General features: G+C 38.9%; 1 protein-coding gene across 1 annotated transcript; it reads right to left on the reverse strand.

Annotated features, from left to right (window-relative positions):
* Positions 1 to 8,020: 8,020 nt before the first annotated feature.
* Positions 8,021 to 16,916, reverse strand: LOC108261270 (ATP-binding cassette subfamily G member 4). Its single transcript, XM_053677145.1, has 7 exons — positions 16,721 to 16,916; positions 16,483 to 16,636; positions 13,344 to 13,489; positions 13,153 to 13,251; positions 12,865 to 13,032; positions 12,672 to 12,772; positions 8,021 to 11,645 (listed from the first exon to the last, which is right to left on the reverse strand). Exons 2-5 carry the CDS (start codon positions 16,574 to 16,576, stop codon positions 12,883 to 12,885), a joined length of 489 nt encoding a protein of 162 aa, XP_053533120.1. The 5' UTR covers positions 16,577 to 16,636; positions 16,721 to 16,916; the 3' UTR covers positions 8,021 to 11,645; positions 12,672 to 12,772; positions 12,865 to 12,882.
* Positions 16,917 to 17,221: the final 305 nt, after the last annotated feature.

A 17,221-nucleotide genomic window follows, 5' to 3' on the forward strand; every position in this document is an offset into this window, starting at 1 on the left:
CTTCTTCCAACTCATTGATTAGTACAATAAACATTAGCTTTATTGTGAAAATCAGCGCTGTGAAAAAGTATTTGCCCTGATTTCTGCTGTTTTTGTGTATGTATCATACTAAATTGTTTCAGAATTTAAAACAAAGTCTAACATAAAACAAATGCAACCTGAGTAAACATACAATACAGTTTTAAATGATAATGTTATTTATTGAAGCAAAAAAGTTATCCAATAGCAACACTACTGAACCTTCCCAGAAGTGGGCAACCGTCCAAAATTCCTCCAAGAGCACAGCGACGATTCATCCAAGAAATCACAAAAGAGCCAAGGAGAACATCAAAGCACCTACAGACCTCTCATGCATCAATAAAGGTTCTGTTCATGACTCCACTAAGACACTGGGTAAAAATGGCATCCATTGAAGAGTGGCGAGGTGAAAACCACTGCTAACCCAGAAGAACATTAAGGCTCATATGAATTTTGCCAAAACACACCTTGATGATCCTCAAACTTTTTGGGAGAATGTTCTGTGGATTGATGAGTCCAAAGTGGAATTGTTTGGAAGACAGGGGTCCCGTTACATCTGCCATAAACCAAACACAGAATTCCACAAAGAGATCATCATACCTATGGTCAAGCATGGTGGTGGAAGTGTGATGGTGTGGGGATGCCTTGCTGCTTCAGGACCTGGGCAACTTGCAATGATTGAGGGAAACATGAATTCTGCTCTCTACCAGAAAATCTTAAAGGAGAATGTCCGGTCTTCAGTCCGTAAGTTCAATTGGATTATGCCGCAAGACAATGATTCAAAGCATAGGAGTAAGTCCTAGTCCTAGAAGTAAGTGAAAGACTGATCTCCAACTAGTAGAAGCGTTTGGTTGCAGTTATTGCTTCTAAAGGTGGCACAACCAGATTTCAAATTTAAGGGGGCAGTTAGTTTTTCATATGGATGATAGGTGTTTTTTGTTTCAATAATTTTTTTAAAAATAAAAACTGTATCGTTTGTTTACTCAGGATGCCTTTGTTTCATGTTGTATTTTGTTTGAAGATCTAAAACATTTTCTATAAGATATACACAAAAACCAGGATGGGTAAGTAAAATGGTGTTGGGTGTGGAAAGATAAATAATAGATAATTTTGGGTGTGGAAAGATAAATAAAAAATAAATAGCGTTGGGTGCTAAAGATAATAATATTGAGGGGTAAAAATGTCTGTAGCAGCTGAATTAAAACATGCTTAAACATGATAGAGACTACAGCTGATCTGATATTTGCTGCAATATAAAAAGTGTGTCTGAAGAATTCCTTGTTTTAAGCATGTTGCTCCTACTGTAACGTAGCCTTGATGCTGTTATTACAGTGTGTGTTATTTGACAAAGCACAAAATGTACAATCCACCTTCATAATTGAACAGAGCTCAGATTATAACACTTAAAACAGCAATTTTGTATTATTTTATTTTGTTTGTGATTATTGTAGGCTGTAGTCAGTGATTAAGAACACAGCAGGGAAGCTGATACAAGACTACTAGTCAAAAAAATATTTGAATAGAAATTTGAATGTTGAGTACACTAGGGGAAAGAACTGTTCTGGAGGTAGTAGTCACATTGGCCCCAAAAGCATTTAGATAGTTTAACCACTTGTAAACCTAAATAAAGTTCTTTGGGTTATTAAAAAAATGTCAAAAACAAAATTATATATCTTTTAGAGAAAAAAACTACTAGAATAAGATCTTACGGTTGATATTTCATAAACCACTAAGCTCACTGTGCTGCCCGTTGAGGCTACATTTGCTCCCTCTTGTGGACATCTTCATTTTCAGTCTGTAAAATGTGAATGAGCGAGATGAGTTTGCTATGGAAGAGTTCTGACATATTGTTAGATTCAGGGTTTTCACATATAGTAATTTCACCATACTCAGTCTTGTTAAAGTGGACCTAAAAGGAAATGTATGCATGTTAGTTCTTAGTGCTCAGTGCTTTTTTGGTGTTCATACAAGCACAATCAAAAGGGAGCTCAGTTCTATTTCTGAACATTTTACCGTTGCTGTGCTCTTACACCACTCTCTTCTTACCACAACTTCACTAGAACTCAGAGCCGTGGTTCAAAACTGAACTGAACTGTTGTAAAATACCACTAGCATCTTGAAAGCAGGAAGCAATGAGGAGAGAGAATTTTATTCCTGAACAGTCAAATTGAAAACATGCTACATACAATAGACCTACTCATGTCACTCATGTAAGTAGTAAGCATGGATAAAATAAAATACATACAGTACATATAACAGAATTGTATTAAAAATTAAAAAAAAAAACCTCAAGAACAACTGTTTATTATTATTATTATTATTATTATTATTATTATTATTATTATTATTATTGTCCCAAGCAGAATGATGATTGGTGGAGATGGTTCTGCAAGATGCTCAATAAAACTTACAGCTCATTTCCTTATAAAACTACACTTATTGAGGCTACTTTTTTTTTTTTTTAGCAAAGGGATGTCACACTAAATAGTGACTTTGTTTCATTTATTACTGCTTACTGCTCTTTATAGTATTGTTTTTAAATGGAGAAACATTTAACTTCATTATTTTTGAAGGCATCTTTGCTTTACAGCATTTCTTTGCATGTGCCTAAGACCTTTGAACAGTACTGTATATCTGGGCTAAAATTGGGCAGTTCTGATGAGTCTACACATACGTGGCCCACTTAGGCCCTTGGTAGGTTTTTTTTTCTTCAATATACACTGTCTCTTCTCTGTAGTATTTCAGAAACATATTAAACTGCTTCTAATGTCAATTTTATTGTATTGATTGCCAGTGTGTTCTTTTGTCTCTCTCATTTTTTCTTCTTCTTCTTTTTTCTCACCTCCATTTGAGTGGAGGAGCAGTGGTGGTTTGAAATCAGAGCTCAACTGGAACAGGAACTTGTAATAATAGGGTAAGTTATATGTTTCATGTTTTCATACAATATTTTTTTTAAAAAAAGATGCGGTTAAGTTATACAGTTTAAAGATAAGACATCTAGCAGCTATCTGGTTGTAGCCTTAAAATTAAATTTACCAGTAAAGGATTAAGCTGAGATTTAGAGAATGGCTACCCCTCTTTGGGTAGACTTTAACACGTTATAAACAGCTCCAGGGTTACATCTTTTATGCTTTCAATCTTTAATTGGTTTTATTGGTTATAATGGGAATTGTATTGATTTTAATGGAAACTGTAATGGTCCCTGTGGTTCTCTACTGGTAATTTGTTGCCTAATACTGGTGGCATGTTATGTCTAGTTGATACCATTAAGGACCAAGAATAGTAATGGTTTTAATGGTTAGCTGATGGTTTGTAATGGTATTTGTAGTGGAAACCATTAGAATTTCTGTGATGATTTCTATTGTTTTTATTTCAGCAGGGTAGTATATACACACACAAAACACATCCATTAAATCTGTTAGCAGTCTGTTTATTAGATGTTCTGATATGCTATTTTTATGTTTTTTATTTATTGTTTACATGACATACATAACGGTTGTGTTTTAAATAATTCATTCATTCATTCATTCATTCCACATTTTGTCATAATAATGATTTGAGTAATTTGAATCTCATTAGTAATTATGGTATTGAAGCTGGTTAATCTGTTCATTTCAGCACTGTTCAAATATAAAGAATAAGATTTAATAATAATATAATAATAATGGCAATAAGATTTGTCCTTAAGGATTTTCTCTACCCCACACCCCAAGAAAACTATACCTCGGCCAAAAGTGAAGCTGTTGAGGAGAGATATCAGCTCTGCTCTCCTGGCTGAACTAGACACAGAAGGGGAAAGAGAAAAGGACGGAAGGAAAATTCGTTCCTACTCAGGGGGACTAACAAACAGTTTGTCCAAACTATCAATTGGTGTTTGTTTCTTTTTATGTAAACATTACTTTTTTTAAAAATATTTAATATTTTTTTAAATTATTCAATAATTTTATTGAATTATTTAGTCATCTTATATCAGTTCTCGATATACGGTGTTGACCAATTTTTCACAAAAATTCCCGCCAAACAAACAATAAAGCAAACATTAAAGCAAACTGGGTCTGCTTTGTTTTCAAAAGATATGAAACTAGAGATGGCCTCAGTACAATATATTCTTTTTTTAAAACAAATAAATGATATTTCTAATAAACTGTTCTCAAAAAGTCTTTTTTTGAAGCATGTATTCATTGTGTTCTCAGTGAAATTGGCATTTTAATATTAACATCATTCAAAGACTAGATATTTACTTTTATATAGTATACAAATGTATGCATATTTAATTAGATGAAGCCTGATTTGAATAAATAAATGAAAATTATTTGGTGAAAGCTCCAATACAAAATCCTTGTAAGAATATCAGCAATCATCTGGGAAACATTGATTATGCGGTTTATTGTTTCACCTGTAGTGTCTTGCCTTAAGAGAGTTCAGATCAATCGATAAATAGACAAATTATGTATTTTATATATTATTTTAAATAATGTACCGTACTTAATTAATCAAGAATATGTTGAATAAACATGTTTTTATTTTTAAAATGTGCAAATTCAATTCAATTCAATTCAATTTTATTTGTATAGCGCTTTTTACAATAGACATTGTCTCAAAGCAGCTTTACAGAAATATCAACATGGTATACAGATATTAAAGGTGCGAATTTATCCCAACTGAGCAAGCCACTGAGTGGCGATGGTGGCAAGGAAAAACTCCCTAAGATGTTTTAAGAGGAAGAAACCTTGAGAGGAACCCGACTCAGAAGGGAACCCATCCTCATCTGGGTAACAACAGTTAGTGTGAAAAAGTTCATTATGTATTTATATGAAGTCTGTATGGCGTTAGGAGCAGCCGTAGTCCCAGCAGTCTGGAATTAAAGAAGATTTGAGCTCCATCCAGAGGCAGAAAGGATCTGGATCTCTAGTATCTCCACAAATTCGTGTGGGGCTCGGCGAAATTAATTGATAAATTGATCAATTTATTGTAAAATTGATCAGAAATATGATCATTTAAATAGGAAAAAAAGAGAACAGAGCATATTTTTAATGAGTCAACTGTCATGTCCACATGTCAAAAATGATAACAGACTATATAAGTACAATTCATTCACCCTTGAAATTTTATCTTTTCTGCCTTAAATTAATTAGAATTAATGTAAAAGTTTATACAGGATAAACATGATAATGAATGTGTCATTTTGACGTCACACTACTTGTAATAACTTTTGTGCAAGACTATTGTGACCCTGACCATCTGCAACCTAAACAGCTAGAAATGTATTTTTGTGTACAATATATTAATTACAAATATACATTAAAATATATTCCCATTCAAGCAAAATATTTATGCACAAAGCCTACCAAACTGAGTACACAATAGTGCCAAACACATCTCTAAATATCTCAGAGCTTTGCTCTTTTCATTCCCATAAAAATAATACATTTATAACAATATATACAATAATATATTCTGTAAGTAACAGAAATATTGAAGGAAAACATTTTTGCAACAATATCATAACTGCACTTTTTTTGGAAACTTATTTCCTGTTTTGACGTCAGAGAAGGATGCTCATCCAATCCCTAAATATGAATCTTTACTGACATATGCATCTTTAGGTGTTTCTAATTGACACTTTCTGTAGCCCCACCCCTTCTGCCCCACCATTATGAGTGGGTCCTATTATGTTCTGATTAACCCCTACTTAATCCAGAATGAACACAACCACTGTTCTCAGAACCGCTGTTTTCATCAGAATGAATATTAAAAGTCTATAAAATTTAATGCTTTGTCTGAAGAAACAGACAGGTTTGAGATGAAATCCACCAATTCACTAAGCAATTCAGAATATGGTCCTCAGGGTCTGTAAATAATAATTAATGGAATCAACTGGGTGGACTTATTTTTTGTGACTACATATGTTATGTTAGTATAAAGAATTTCAACTGCGTTGAATTTATATCCAGGTTTTCATGTGACACCTAGTTTATCATTATAAATATATGTGGCGGATCCTTGTCATATCTCAGCCCAGCCACGACTCGGTTTCCCGGGAACACCGCTAACTACAAACATGGCCACTGAGGACTACACTTCCCACACACGCATGCACTCACCTTCCCCGGAGTTCTGATCACACACACCTGCATCTCAGTACAAACACACTCACACAACAGCATAAGAGAGACTTTGATAGCGAAGAAACTTCGCGAAGTAATGTTCTGTTTTCTCAGCCATTCTCTAAGCCCTTTTCACGTGCGTTTACTAAAGTTTCCGTTGACCAGTGTTTCCATCCCCGACCTCGATTTCTGCCTAGTCCCGTTTTGTTTGTTTGCCTGATTGCCTGACCCTCACCTGTTTACCGACCACGACAGTGACGTGCGGTCAGGGGAGCCTCCCCTGTGTCATCAGGAAATGTAAAAAAAATAATAATAATGATTAAAAATAAATAAATAAATATTTGTCCATTGATCTGTGATAGAAATGTTATTATTGTATTATTCCAATCATTCTAATGATTTTTATTGTCAATATCGCTGAATTTGTGTATTTTCCTGTTCAAATACGGGGGAAAGACGCGAAGGGAGGCAGGAACGAGCTGAGCCTCCTCTCGGATTGCGCAATCCCTCGCAAACTGGGTTGAGCTGCACATTTTTTTTTGAGCAATTTGAGCAAGTGCAATTGATCTCTCTGTATGTCACCAATGTAATGTTTATACACACCTTTAGTATATGTCTTCACATTCCATAGTCTAGGTCCCATGTGTCAAACTCAAGGCCCATGGGCCAGATAAAATGACGTGGCGGGCCACATCTGGCCCGCGGGCCTTGATTTTGCAGAGTTTGCGAGAACATGATAGGTGCATGATTGTCTTAACATACATTTTTGCTTCATTCCCAACTCGTAAAATACCGATGATTTGTCACACCCCTAGGCGTCTGATACTGACTCAAAAGGGACCCTTCCACGTCTGTATGAGATGCCTAGGGGCGTGACAAATCGTCGGTGGTTGAGGATTATGGGTAATGTAGGCCTTTCGCTATCCAAAACATATGAATAAAACTTTATTTCTCAGAATCGAAGGACAAAAAAAGTCATACTGAGGGCCACATAAACTACGTCTGCACTAAAGTCACGTCAATTCGATTTGGAATTGAGAAATCTCCACAAATTAACCTCAACATGTCCAAGAAGAGAAAAATTGATGCACAAGGAAGGCTTTTGTGTTATGAGGTGGTGTCAGTCATGAAAGAGTACAATCTACATTGGCATTTTGACACCAAACACAGAGCTGAGTATGGTAAATTTAGCCTCCAAGAAAAACAAAGAATTTCAGTAGAATTAAAAGGCAGCAGAATGTGCTCACAAAAGCTACAGCCAAAAATGATGCAGCAGTGAAAGCAAGTTTTATTGTGGCTGAAGAACTCGCCCGAGCTTCAAAGTCTTTTTCAGAGGGTGCATTTTTGAAGCAGTGCATGCTAAAGGTGTGTCCTGACCAGAAACAGACTTTTCAAAATGTCAGTTTGCCAAGAAACACCATCACGGACCGAGTTAAGGAATTAGCAGGAAATTTAGCAACACAGCTGGCCAAAGAGACATGCAGCTGTCTAGCTTTTTCATTAGCTGTGGATGAAAGCACAGACAACATGGATACAGTGCATCTATCCATTTTTATTACAGGCGTGAAGCCGGACTTCTGTGTCACTGAGGAGCTCTTGGATGCAGCTGTCATGCATGGGACCACAACGGGCCAGGACTTTTTTGATGCAGTGGAGAAGTCCGTAAGTAAAAATAAATTGCCGTGGGAAAAGTTGGTGGGACTAACTACAGATGCTGCATCTGCGATGTGTGGAGGAAAAACCGGCTTGGTTGGACTAATGAAGGAGAAATTGCAAAAAAGTAACTGTCACACACCCCCTATCACTGCTTTACGCTTTTTCCATGACCACGGTCATGAAAACAGTGAACTTTATTCGGGCGCGTGGCCTGAATCACCACCAGTTCCAGCTGTTCTTGCAGGAGGGGGGCTCAGAGCATGGAGATATGCCGTACCATACAGAAGTAAGGTGAGTGAGTAGGAGCAAAGTCCTCAAACGATTTTTTGTGCTGAGCACAGCACTAGGGTTTTGACATCTTTGCCAATCCTTTCACCGCCGACATCTGCAGTGTGCCCCATAACCTTCAGATGGAGTTAATTGAGCTTCAAACCGATAGTGGCCTGAGAGCAAAGTTTCAGGATGCTGCAATCGCGGACTTTTACCGTCTACTGCCCCCTAGTTTGATGCCACAGCTCCGACTTCATGCTGCTTGTATTCTGTCCATGTTTGGGAGCACCTATCTGTGCGAACAGATGTTTTCAATAATGAATTTAAACAAGACCAAGCACAGATCACGCATTACCGATGACAACCTCCACGCTGTTTTGCGGATTGCCTCACCACAAGACCTAAAACCAGACACTGACACTGGCCAGGGGAAAACGGTGTCAGACATCCGGCCAGAAAACATAGGTAAGCATTTTTAAAAACCTGAATTAAAATAGAATGCATTTAAACCAAGACTAAGAACAGTAGAATGTGTACAATTTAATGATTGTGCTTGCATTTTGTTTAGTGTTTGTTATTTCCAGAACATGATCTATGAATGAGGATGTGTGTGAGATGGTCTCTCAGGGTGAGGACGGATCTACTTGATGTGTTCAAGGACAGGCAGCATCACCTCATTGTTGTTGTTCTTTTTGTAAAATGCTACTTCTGTAATACATGTTGGTTGTGCCATAGTTCTGCCCCCCCTCGACTGTGTTGAAAAAAGTTCTGAATGAAGTTAAGGGTTCATATCATAACTTCTTTCTAATATTTTGCTTTATTTGCTTAAATAGTTTGAACACTGATTCAAGTAATGTGGGTTTCAGACTGAACATTTATCTTTACATCTGTGCAAATGCATATGTAATATTTGTTAGTTGAATACATAAATACAGTAACAGTTATTTAACAATATAATAAGGTGTAGTTTAATTTATTTTCAATTACATTGCATTTTGTTACATTCATACTGTTAATGTGGCCCATCGAGGGAAACCATTATGCTGATGTGGCCCTTGGTGAAAATGAGTTTGACACCCCTGTTCTTCACCATGAGATATTGCATTATAATTATGAAGGCTGTCACTGACCTAACATGGGAGACATAGGAGCTCCAGTGTAGGTATTTTGGAATGGTGTCGAAGTTGACAAAGAAGCCAGAGAAAAGTAAGACTGGAATGTTTGTCACTGCCCCTTGTAGGGAATTTAGCCCGCGGTGGGCAGAGCACAGACACACAGGAGAACGTTTTAGTGTTGTTCGTGGAGGTATCTTTATTTAAGACGGACGGTGAGGGGAGTGCGTGTGCGCGTGTCTGTGTGTGTGTGTGTTGAAGTGCGATCGGGCGGTGAGGGTCTCAGCCGTCTGCGGTTACAGCCAGGGGGCGGAGCCTTCACTTGCGTCGGATTCGTCTGAAACCATAAAAACGCACAACAGCGATTAGTGGACATGCAGGTGTCGCAAAAATCACCTAAAACACTTTTTATTCTCCCCTCGCTCTATAAATTATTCCGCGTGGTGCACCATTCATGAGCCGTGGCTGTGTCGGCGGCCCTGCCCCGCGGCCACGTGCTCTCTGGCCGTCCAAAACATTGGCGCCACCGTGGCAGTCGCAATCTTTGTTTTCTGTGCGCCAGCCACCAGCCTGTCCACACTCTATAAATGTATACCTGCAATGAAAAATACTGAGCTCAGAAAATACTACTGAAAGACCAAGCGTGTTCATGATAAGTAGTGAAACTGATAAGGTGTGGCTGATAAACTGGCTTGTGTATCATTATTCTTGTACATCTGTGATGTATTTACACACCTGCAGCGAGGTGGAAGCAGCTCCAATGAGGAGGCCCAGAGACTGAGCCACGAGGGCAGTGGAGGTAGACAGAGCCATAAAAAGCACATATCGGAACGCTTCTGGAGGCTGCTCTGTCATCCAATAGACTATACTACAGTACAGTATAGGACATAAAATCTGGGGGGCAAGGTGTGGGGGGTAGAAGAGAGAGATTCAAAGCTTGTGAGAGGAAGAAATTTCTTTTTTGACAATGAGTAAGGAGCTACACTTAGAACCCCCTGCTGCCTACAAGGTGCAAGTGCAATAAAAACACTATCTGTCCCTTCCCGCTCAGTTGAAACTACTACAAACGACTCGTGAGTTGTCTTTTAGGTAATGTGCAAAGAGTAGAGACGAACATTTTTTCCATCTGTAGGCAGAGCTAATTTCTGGGCTGGAGAAATGTACAACCCCAATTCCGGAAAGTTGGGACAGTATGGAAAATGCTAATAAAAACAAAGAGGAGTGATTTGTAAATGTACTTTGACTTGTATTTAAACAAAAAAGGTATAAAGACAAGGTATTTGTTGTCGTACCTACTCAAATATATAGTTTTTTTTTTAAGATAAATGTTTATTTTGAAATTGATGCATGCAACACGTTCCAAAAATGTTGGGACGGGGCAATTTAGGACTAATAACAATGTGACAAGTTGAAATAAGAAGTTGATGTGAAACAGGTGAGGCAATCGTCTAATCATAGTAAATAAGGAGCTCCAAAAAAGGCCTAGTCCTTCAAGAGCAAGGATGAGTCGAGGCTCGCCAATCTGTTAACAGATGTGTCAGCGAATAATCCAACACTTTGAGAACAACATTCCCCAAAGACAAATCGGTAGGATTTTGGGCATTTCACCTTCTACAGTGTGCAATATAATTAAAAGACTCATGGAATCTGGTCAAATCTCACTGTGTAAAGGGCAAGGCCGAAAACCACTTCTGAATGCGCGTGATCTCCAATCCCTTAGACGTCACGGTCTTAAAAACCGTCATGAGTCTGTAATGGCTATCCTGACATGGGCTCGGGAATACTTTGGTAAACCTTTGTCAGTCAACACCATTCACCGCTACATCCACAGATGCAAGTAAAGGCTTTACTATGCAAAGCAGAAGCCATACATAAACACTGTCCAGAAGCACCCCTGACTTCTCTGGGCTCGGTCTCATTTGAGATGAACAGTAGCACAGTGGAATCGTGTTTTGTGGTCTGACGAAAACATTTCAAATAGCTTTTGGACAAAACAGCTGTCGTGTTCTCCAGGCCAAAGAGGAAAAGAACCATCCAAGCTGTTATCAGCGTCAAGTCCAAAAGCCAGTGTCTGTCATGGTATGGGGGTGTGTCAGTGACCATGGCATGGGTAACTTGCACATCTGTGAGTGCACCATTAATGCAGAAAGATATGTACACATTTTGGAGCAACATATGCTGCCATCCAGAGCAGGACAACGCCAAACCACATTCTGCCCGGATTACAAGCGCATGGTTGCGTAAGCAGAAAGTGCGGGTGCTAGCATGACCTGCCTGCAGTCCTGACCTGTCTCCGGCAGAGCACAGACACACAGGAGGCCGTTTTAGTGTTGTTCGTGTAGGTATCTTTATTTAAGACGGACGGTGAGGGGAGTGCGTGTGCGCGTGTCTGTGTGTGTGTTGAAGTGTGATCGGGCGGTGAGGGTCTCAGCCGTCTGCGGTTACAGCCAGGGGGCGGAGCCTTCACTCGCGTCGGATTCGTCTGAAACCATAAAAACGCACAACAGCGATTAGTGGACATGCACGTGTCGCAAAAATCGCCTAAAACACGCCAGATACTTGCACACATGCTTGGAGATCCTTCTCTTCTCCTTGCGAGTGGAAAGTGGACAGCCAGTGCTGTCTCCGATTGAGAATGTGTGGCGCATTATGAAGCACAAAATAAGGCAATGAAGGCCCAGTACAGTTGCATAGCTGAAGAAATGCATAATGGATGCATGGGGGAAAATTCTGCTTGCTAAACTTAACCAACCGGTGTCTTCAGCGCCCAAATGCTTAATACGTGTTATTAAAAGAAAAGGTGATGTTACACAGTGGTAAACAGTCGAATGTCCCAACTTTTTTGGAGTGTTTTGCAGTTATCAGATTTGAAATGAGAGGATATTTTCAAAAACAAATTAAATTCACAAAGTACAATATCAAATAAGGTGTTAATAATGTGTTTTCAGTATAGTACAGTACTGATGACTTTCATTTCTCGAATCAGTTATTTATCTAGCACGGTGCCAAGACATGGAGTACACCCCTGACTAAGAAGAGTTTGGCTATTGAAAGACAAGTAATCTCCATGGCCTATGAATAGAAGAATAAACCTACTGTGACTGGGTTGAATAGAATGCTATTTATGTATTTAACTGTAGTTCTGTGAACATTGAACAACTGCCAGGGCTCCAATGCCAAGCCAGGAACTCAGGAAGAAGGTTCCAGGGACAGGTAGCCATTGATGATGGTATTCTATAGGAAACTATTTCATATGTTCACCAGGTGACTCTGTTTTAAGGTCTTAGCCTGTAAGTGTTCATGTACAAGAAGGTATCCAAGTGTTTAAATCCAGGTTACCCAGTGTTCATAGAACCACAGTTACATAAATAACTTTAGTTTTCTAAGGTGTTTTGGAAATAATGTGATTATTACAGATCTAGAAACATGTTTGAACATTATACACTTCGTCTTTCATGTGCTGATACAGTATATAGCATTTCTAGAATAAATAGTATTAATGCCATACCTGGAATGGAATGTCAGAAACGGTCTTTGCTAGGTAGTAGTCCTTTAAACTGTACCAGTAGTTCAGATGCTCCCTTATAAACACTGCCATCTCCAGAGGAACTGGGAAAATAGCACACATACTCTATATACTCAAATTCTTTTTATTAATTGCATGTAAAATTGTAAAACAGATGCACAACAGAAGTCCTTACAAGTGAGGACAGTGGGCATTAATGCACCAAACATGAGGAGAGCATGGAGAAGAAGAGGAATCCAGTGTTATTGAACACTTTGCTGGCATCATTGCCGATGTTCAGGTACAGCAGACCAATCAGAACTCCAATACACAAGTGCGACATCACCCTCAGGTGGGGCAACACCTGGACACACAGTTACAAATCCTCAAATATGTATTGTATGATGGTCACAATAATACGAATATGAATAATATGAATAATTCTGTCATGCTGTAAAACAGAGATCATTTTAAGAAGTCTTACCTTGTCTCTGCATATAGTGACGAAGCTTCTTTTGAAAAGAATGCAGAACTGTGTGAGTGTGCTGGTGGCAAAAGTATGTTTTTCAATGGGTCCTGAATCCTGTGCAAACAGAAGACAACACATGTGAGGCACACAGGTGCAATGGACAGGTTGACATTGTAAGTTCAACAGCGAGTGTACGTGGCACTCACACTGTAGCTCTGAGATGGGCAGGCCGATGTGGGATCACTCTTGTCACTACAGTTCTTCTTGTCACTCTCTGAACACATGCCACCCTGCACTGCCTCGAAGAGCACAGGATTCAAATCCCCATACTCTCCTGATGCCACCTCAATTACTGTAGAAAAACAGATAGAAAGCACGCAGACATTATACAGAAGATTTAGAGATTTATAGGATTCCTACTGTGTCTCCAAACCATTTAGACAGTAGAAAAAAGAAGAACATGTGATTTATGATATTACTGCACAGATACACAATATGGGCAAAAGTTTATGGACACCTGACCATCACACCCATTTTTAAACATCCCATTCGAGATTTAATCTGCCCTTTGCTGTTATAATAACATCCACTTGCGTGGCTGTGGGGATTTGCTCATTCAGCCACAAGAGCATTAGTGAGGTCAGCCACTGATGTTGGGTGAGAAATCCTGGGAGCAGTCAGACTTTCAATTCATCCCAATGGTGTTCAGTGAGGTTGAGGTCAACCATGTCTTCATGGACCTCACTTTATTCACAAGAGTGCTGTCATGTTGGAAAAGGTCTAGGCCTCTTAGTTCCAGTGAAGGAAAACTGTAATACTACAGAATACATAGACATCCTATATAATTGTGTCCTTCCAACTTTGTTTCAACAGTTTGGGCTAGACCCTATTGTGTATTATTGCACAGAAAACGTGCTATATAAGTCAAGTCAAATTTAATTATCATTTTTACATTATCATTTGTTGAGACATACTGTACATTGAAATGCTTATGGCGGACATGTAACAGAATATACAAAACACACACACACACACACACACACACACACACACACACAAGAGGTTAAACATAGGATCAAAATACAGTATACAATTGTCACGATCTCGCCAGCAGATGGCGCTGTGGCGATGACGTGCACGGAGAGCGTGCGTGTACGTGCTTGAAGTGCGCGTGGATGATAAGACTTTGTTTACAATGGATATGTGCACTTGTTTTGGTTTCTGTTCTGTCCCCTCCCTGTTTACTTATTGGCGGAGGTGAGAGGGTGTGGTTTCAATTGTTACCAGGTGTCAGCAGTTAAGGTAAATGTCTTTGGATATTTAAACCGCTCGCGATGCTGCGCACTTCGCACATTATTAGAGTTTACATGTTTGTTTTCATGTTTCGCGCCTCGGGTCTAGTTAATGTATAGACTGATTGCATCAGGTCCCTTTCCAGAACCTTCACACTAACTGATTCTCAGTGGTGGAGTGAACTTACAACCTCAATCCAGACCACAGAATCTGTCACTATCATCAAAAACAGCTAAAGACCCACCTCTTCCGTGAACACCTAACTAACCCCTAAAATGCCAACCCTACATTATTTAAAAAACAAAAAAAATTACACTGGCTCTTACACCTCTACTCTGCACACTGTGCTTCCATAGAACTTAATTAATAGATCTTGTATAGTAGCACTATTTGTATTGTTCTCCGCTTGATATATCGCTTTGCTTGTATTTCCTCATTTTTAAGATGCTTTGGATAAAAGCGTCTGCTAAATGAATAAATGTAAGTTACGTGAACATATATTATCTTCTCTATGACTAACGATAGGAAGCCAGTTAGCTGCAACACCACACTAGTTAGTTTATTAACTAGTTACATAGACTACGCAGTGTTGGATGGTAGCTAGCTAGCTGGCTAATTAATTATGTTCCACACATTAGTTCACAGTTACACTGCTTAAGAAGAATCTCTCCTAGGGTGCCAAAATGGCCAGAAAAGGCCCTGTGTCACTCAAATCACCACAAAATGTCCAGAAACTGCCCCGTCTCACTCAAATCACCACAAAATGGCCAGAAACAGCCCTGTCTCACTCAAATCACCACAAAATGTCCAGAAACGGCCCCGTCTCACTCAAATCACCACAAAATGTCCAGAAAAGGTCCGTCTCACTCAAATCACTACAAAATGGACAGAAACAGCCCTGTCTTACTCAAATCACCACAAAAATGGCGGCATATAATCTGAGAGCATTGGGCAACTCTTGTGCAGCCTATAACAAAATGTCATCGCAACAGCGGGAAAAATGGTCTCAAAATGTAAAACGCTAACTCAGGGGTGCCCAATATGTCGATCGAAGGAAGTGCGGGTAGATCGCCATTCAAAAAAAAATCTTCAAAAAAAACTTGCCATTTTTAACCGGTCTGACCAACATGTTAAATAAGCTTAATTTGGAGCTGCAAGGAAAAGACAAAACTGTGGTCAATATGATCAGCTCAGTTATTGCCTTTAAACGGAAAATGCAACTTTTGTCCTGAAAGCTGCAGTGCCATGGTTTTGGGAACTTCCAAAACCTCGCGTTAGATCTGGAGACACAGCAGAAGCCTTGTGCGCAATTTAACATTGCATGCTACACGGAGCAGATTGACAGCTGTCAGTCAGAGTTTGACAGACGCGTTCAAGACTTTGCTTCACTGGAGCCAGTCGCTACATTCATGTGCTACCCATTTAGGGACAATGTTGAGGTTGATTCACTCGCATTGAAAATTGCAACGCTATTTCACCTGAACTCGTCTGAAGTGGAGGATGAGATTTTGAAACTACAGACTGACATTCAGCTGAAGTCCAGGGCGCATGGACAGTTTTGGAACTTAGTCACAGGGGAAAAGTACCCAAACATGAGGAAATGTGCAACCTCCTTGACAGCATTATTTGGCTCTACTTACATAGAGTAAGGTAATGACCAAAAATGTATTGAATTGTAGTGTGCCATAAGGGCTCATGCAGTTATGCAAGGTACATGAACATATATTGTGTGTGTATATATATTTGAAGTATACTCAGTATATATATATATATATATATATATATATATATATATATATATATATATATATATATATGTGTTTCGCATTTTTAGTGTAGGTAGATCACTTTGACTAGTCATGTTAAAAATAGCTCGCAAGTCAAAAAAGTGTGGGCAACCCTGCGCTAGCTATTCACTAGTTACAACGGCTGTATATGCAAACATATACAATGTTGGCCATAGTTATTATTAAAGCAATAATAAAAGGTGCTATAACACCGAGAAAACCCTCGATTTTCTTACAACTTTTCAACATGTAACAACATACTCACCCTCAAATGTTTTCCTCTCCTCTTCTGTGACTTCTACCCCAAAGTGAATGAGGTTCTTTATTAAGTGAGCTGTAGACATCTTCCCCAGCTCCATCCTGAAGGTTCTTCCCAAAGCGGTCAGTACCGGACTCCAGTCAGTCTGACACCAGTACTTCTTAAAGCAGGGGAACACCGAGTTAGCACAAAACAACAGAACATGCTATCACTGTACAAATAAGAATATATCTCAAGCATTTACCTGAGAAATGTGTACTCCATAATAGTGCTGTTGTAGTGTTGGAGATGTGCGAAGTTCTGCCAGAATCGCCGCGTATTCACTCGCTTCAGAACCGAACCACTCAAACCGAGCGAGGGAAATTTTCTTAAAGGAGCAACATCCATAACGTCTGCATCAGCAATTCACCTTATTCCGACTTCCGGGTTTGGTGTTTCCCGCGCTCAACACGCTGTACATTCACTTACGGTGACAACAACGACAGAGTAAAACATTACATTACAACAAAGACATTCTTAAAATATCATTCATTTAATAAATTCATATTTCTAAATAATGTCTGTCTTATTTTACAGACAGGAGACATAAAGTGGTCGGAGTTTACATTTCTTACAAACTTTGAGAAGATATTTTTAACGTTTAAAGCAATTTAATATAGTGTCTTGATGTTATTATGAGCTGACAGACACAAGTGTAAAAAAAACAAAAACAAAAAAAAAACAGATTTGAGTTAATCTAGTTCTA

This window comes from Ictalurus punctatus, chromosome 28 (assembly GCF_001660625.3).
Source record: "Ictalurus punctatus breed USDA103 chromosome 28, Coco_2.0, whole genome shotgun sequence".
Lineage (NCBI taxonomy): Eukaryota > Metazoa > Chordata > Actinopteri > Siluriformes > Ictaluridae > Ictalurus > Ictalurus punctatus.

What these genes read in the sequence shown, in the direction of transcription:
- LOC108261270 (XM_053677145.1), bottom strand. Translation starts at nt 16,576, where the DNA reads ATGGAGCTGGGGAAGATGTCTACAGCTCACTTAATAAAGAACCTCATT. An exon ending in GCCCATCTCAGAGCTACAGT is followed by an intron (nt 13,252 to 13,343) that starts GTGAGTGCCACG and finishes CTGTTTGCACAG; the next exon opens with GATTCAGGACCCATTGAAAA. An exon ending in TCACTATATGCAGAGACAAG is followed by an intron (nt 13,033 to 13,152) that starts GTAAGACTTCTT and finishes CTGTGTGTCCAG; the next exon opens with GTGTTGCCCCACCTGAGGGT.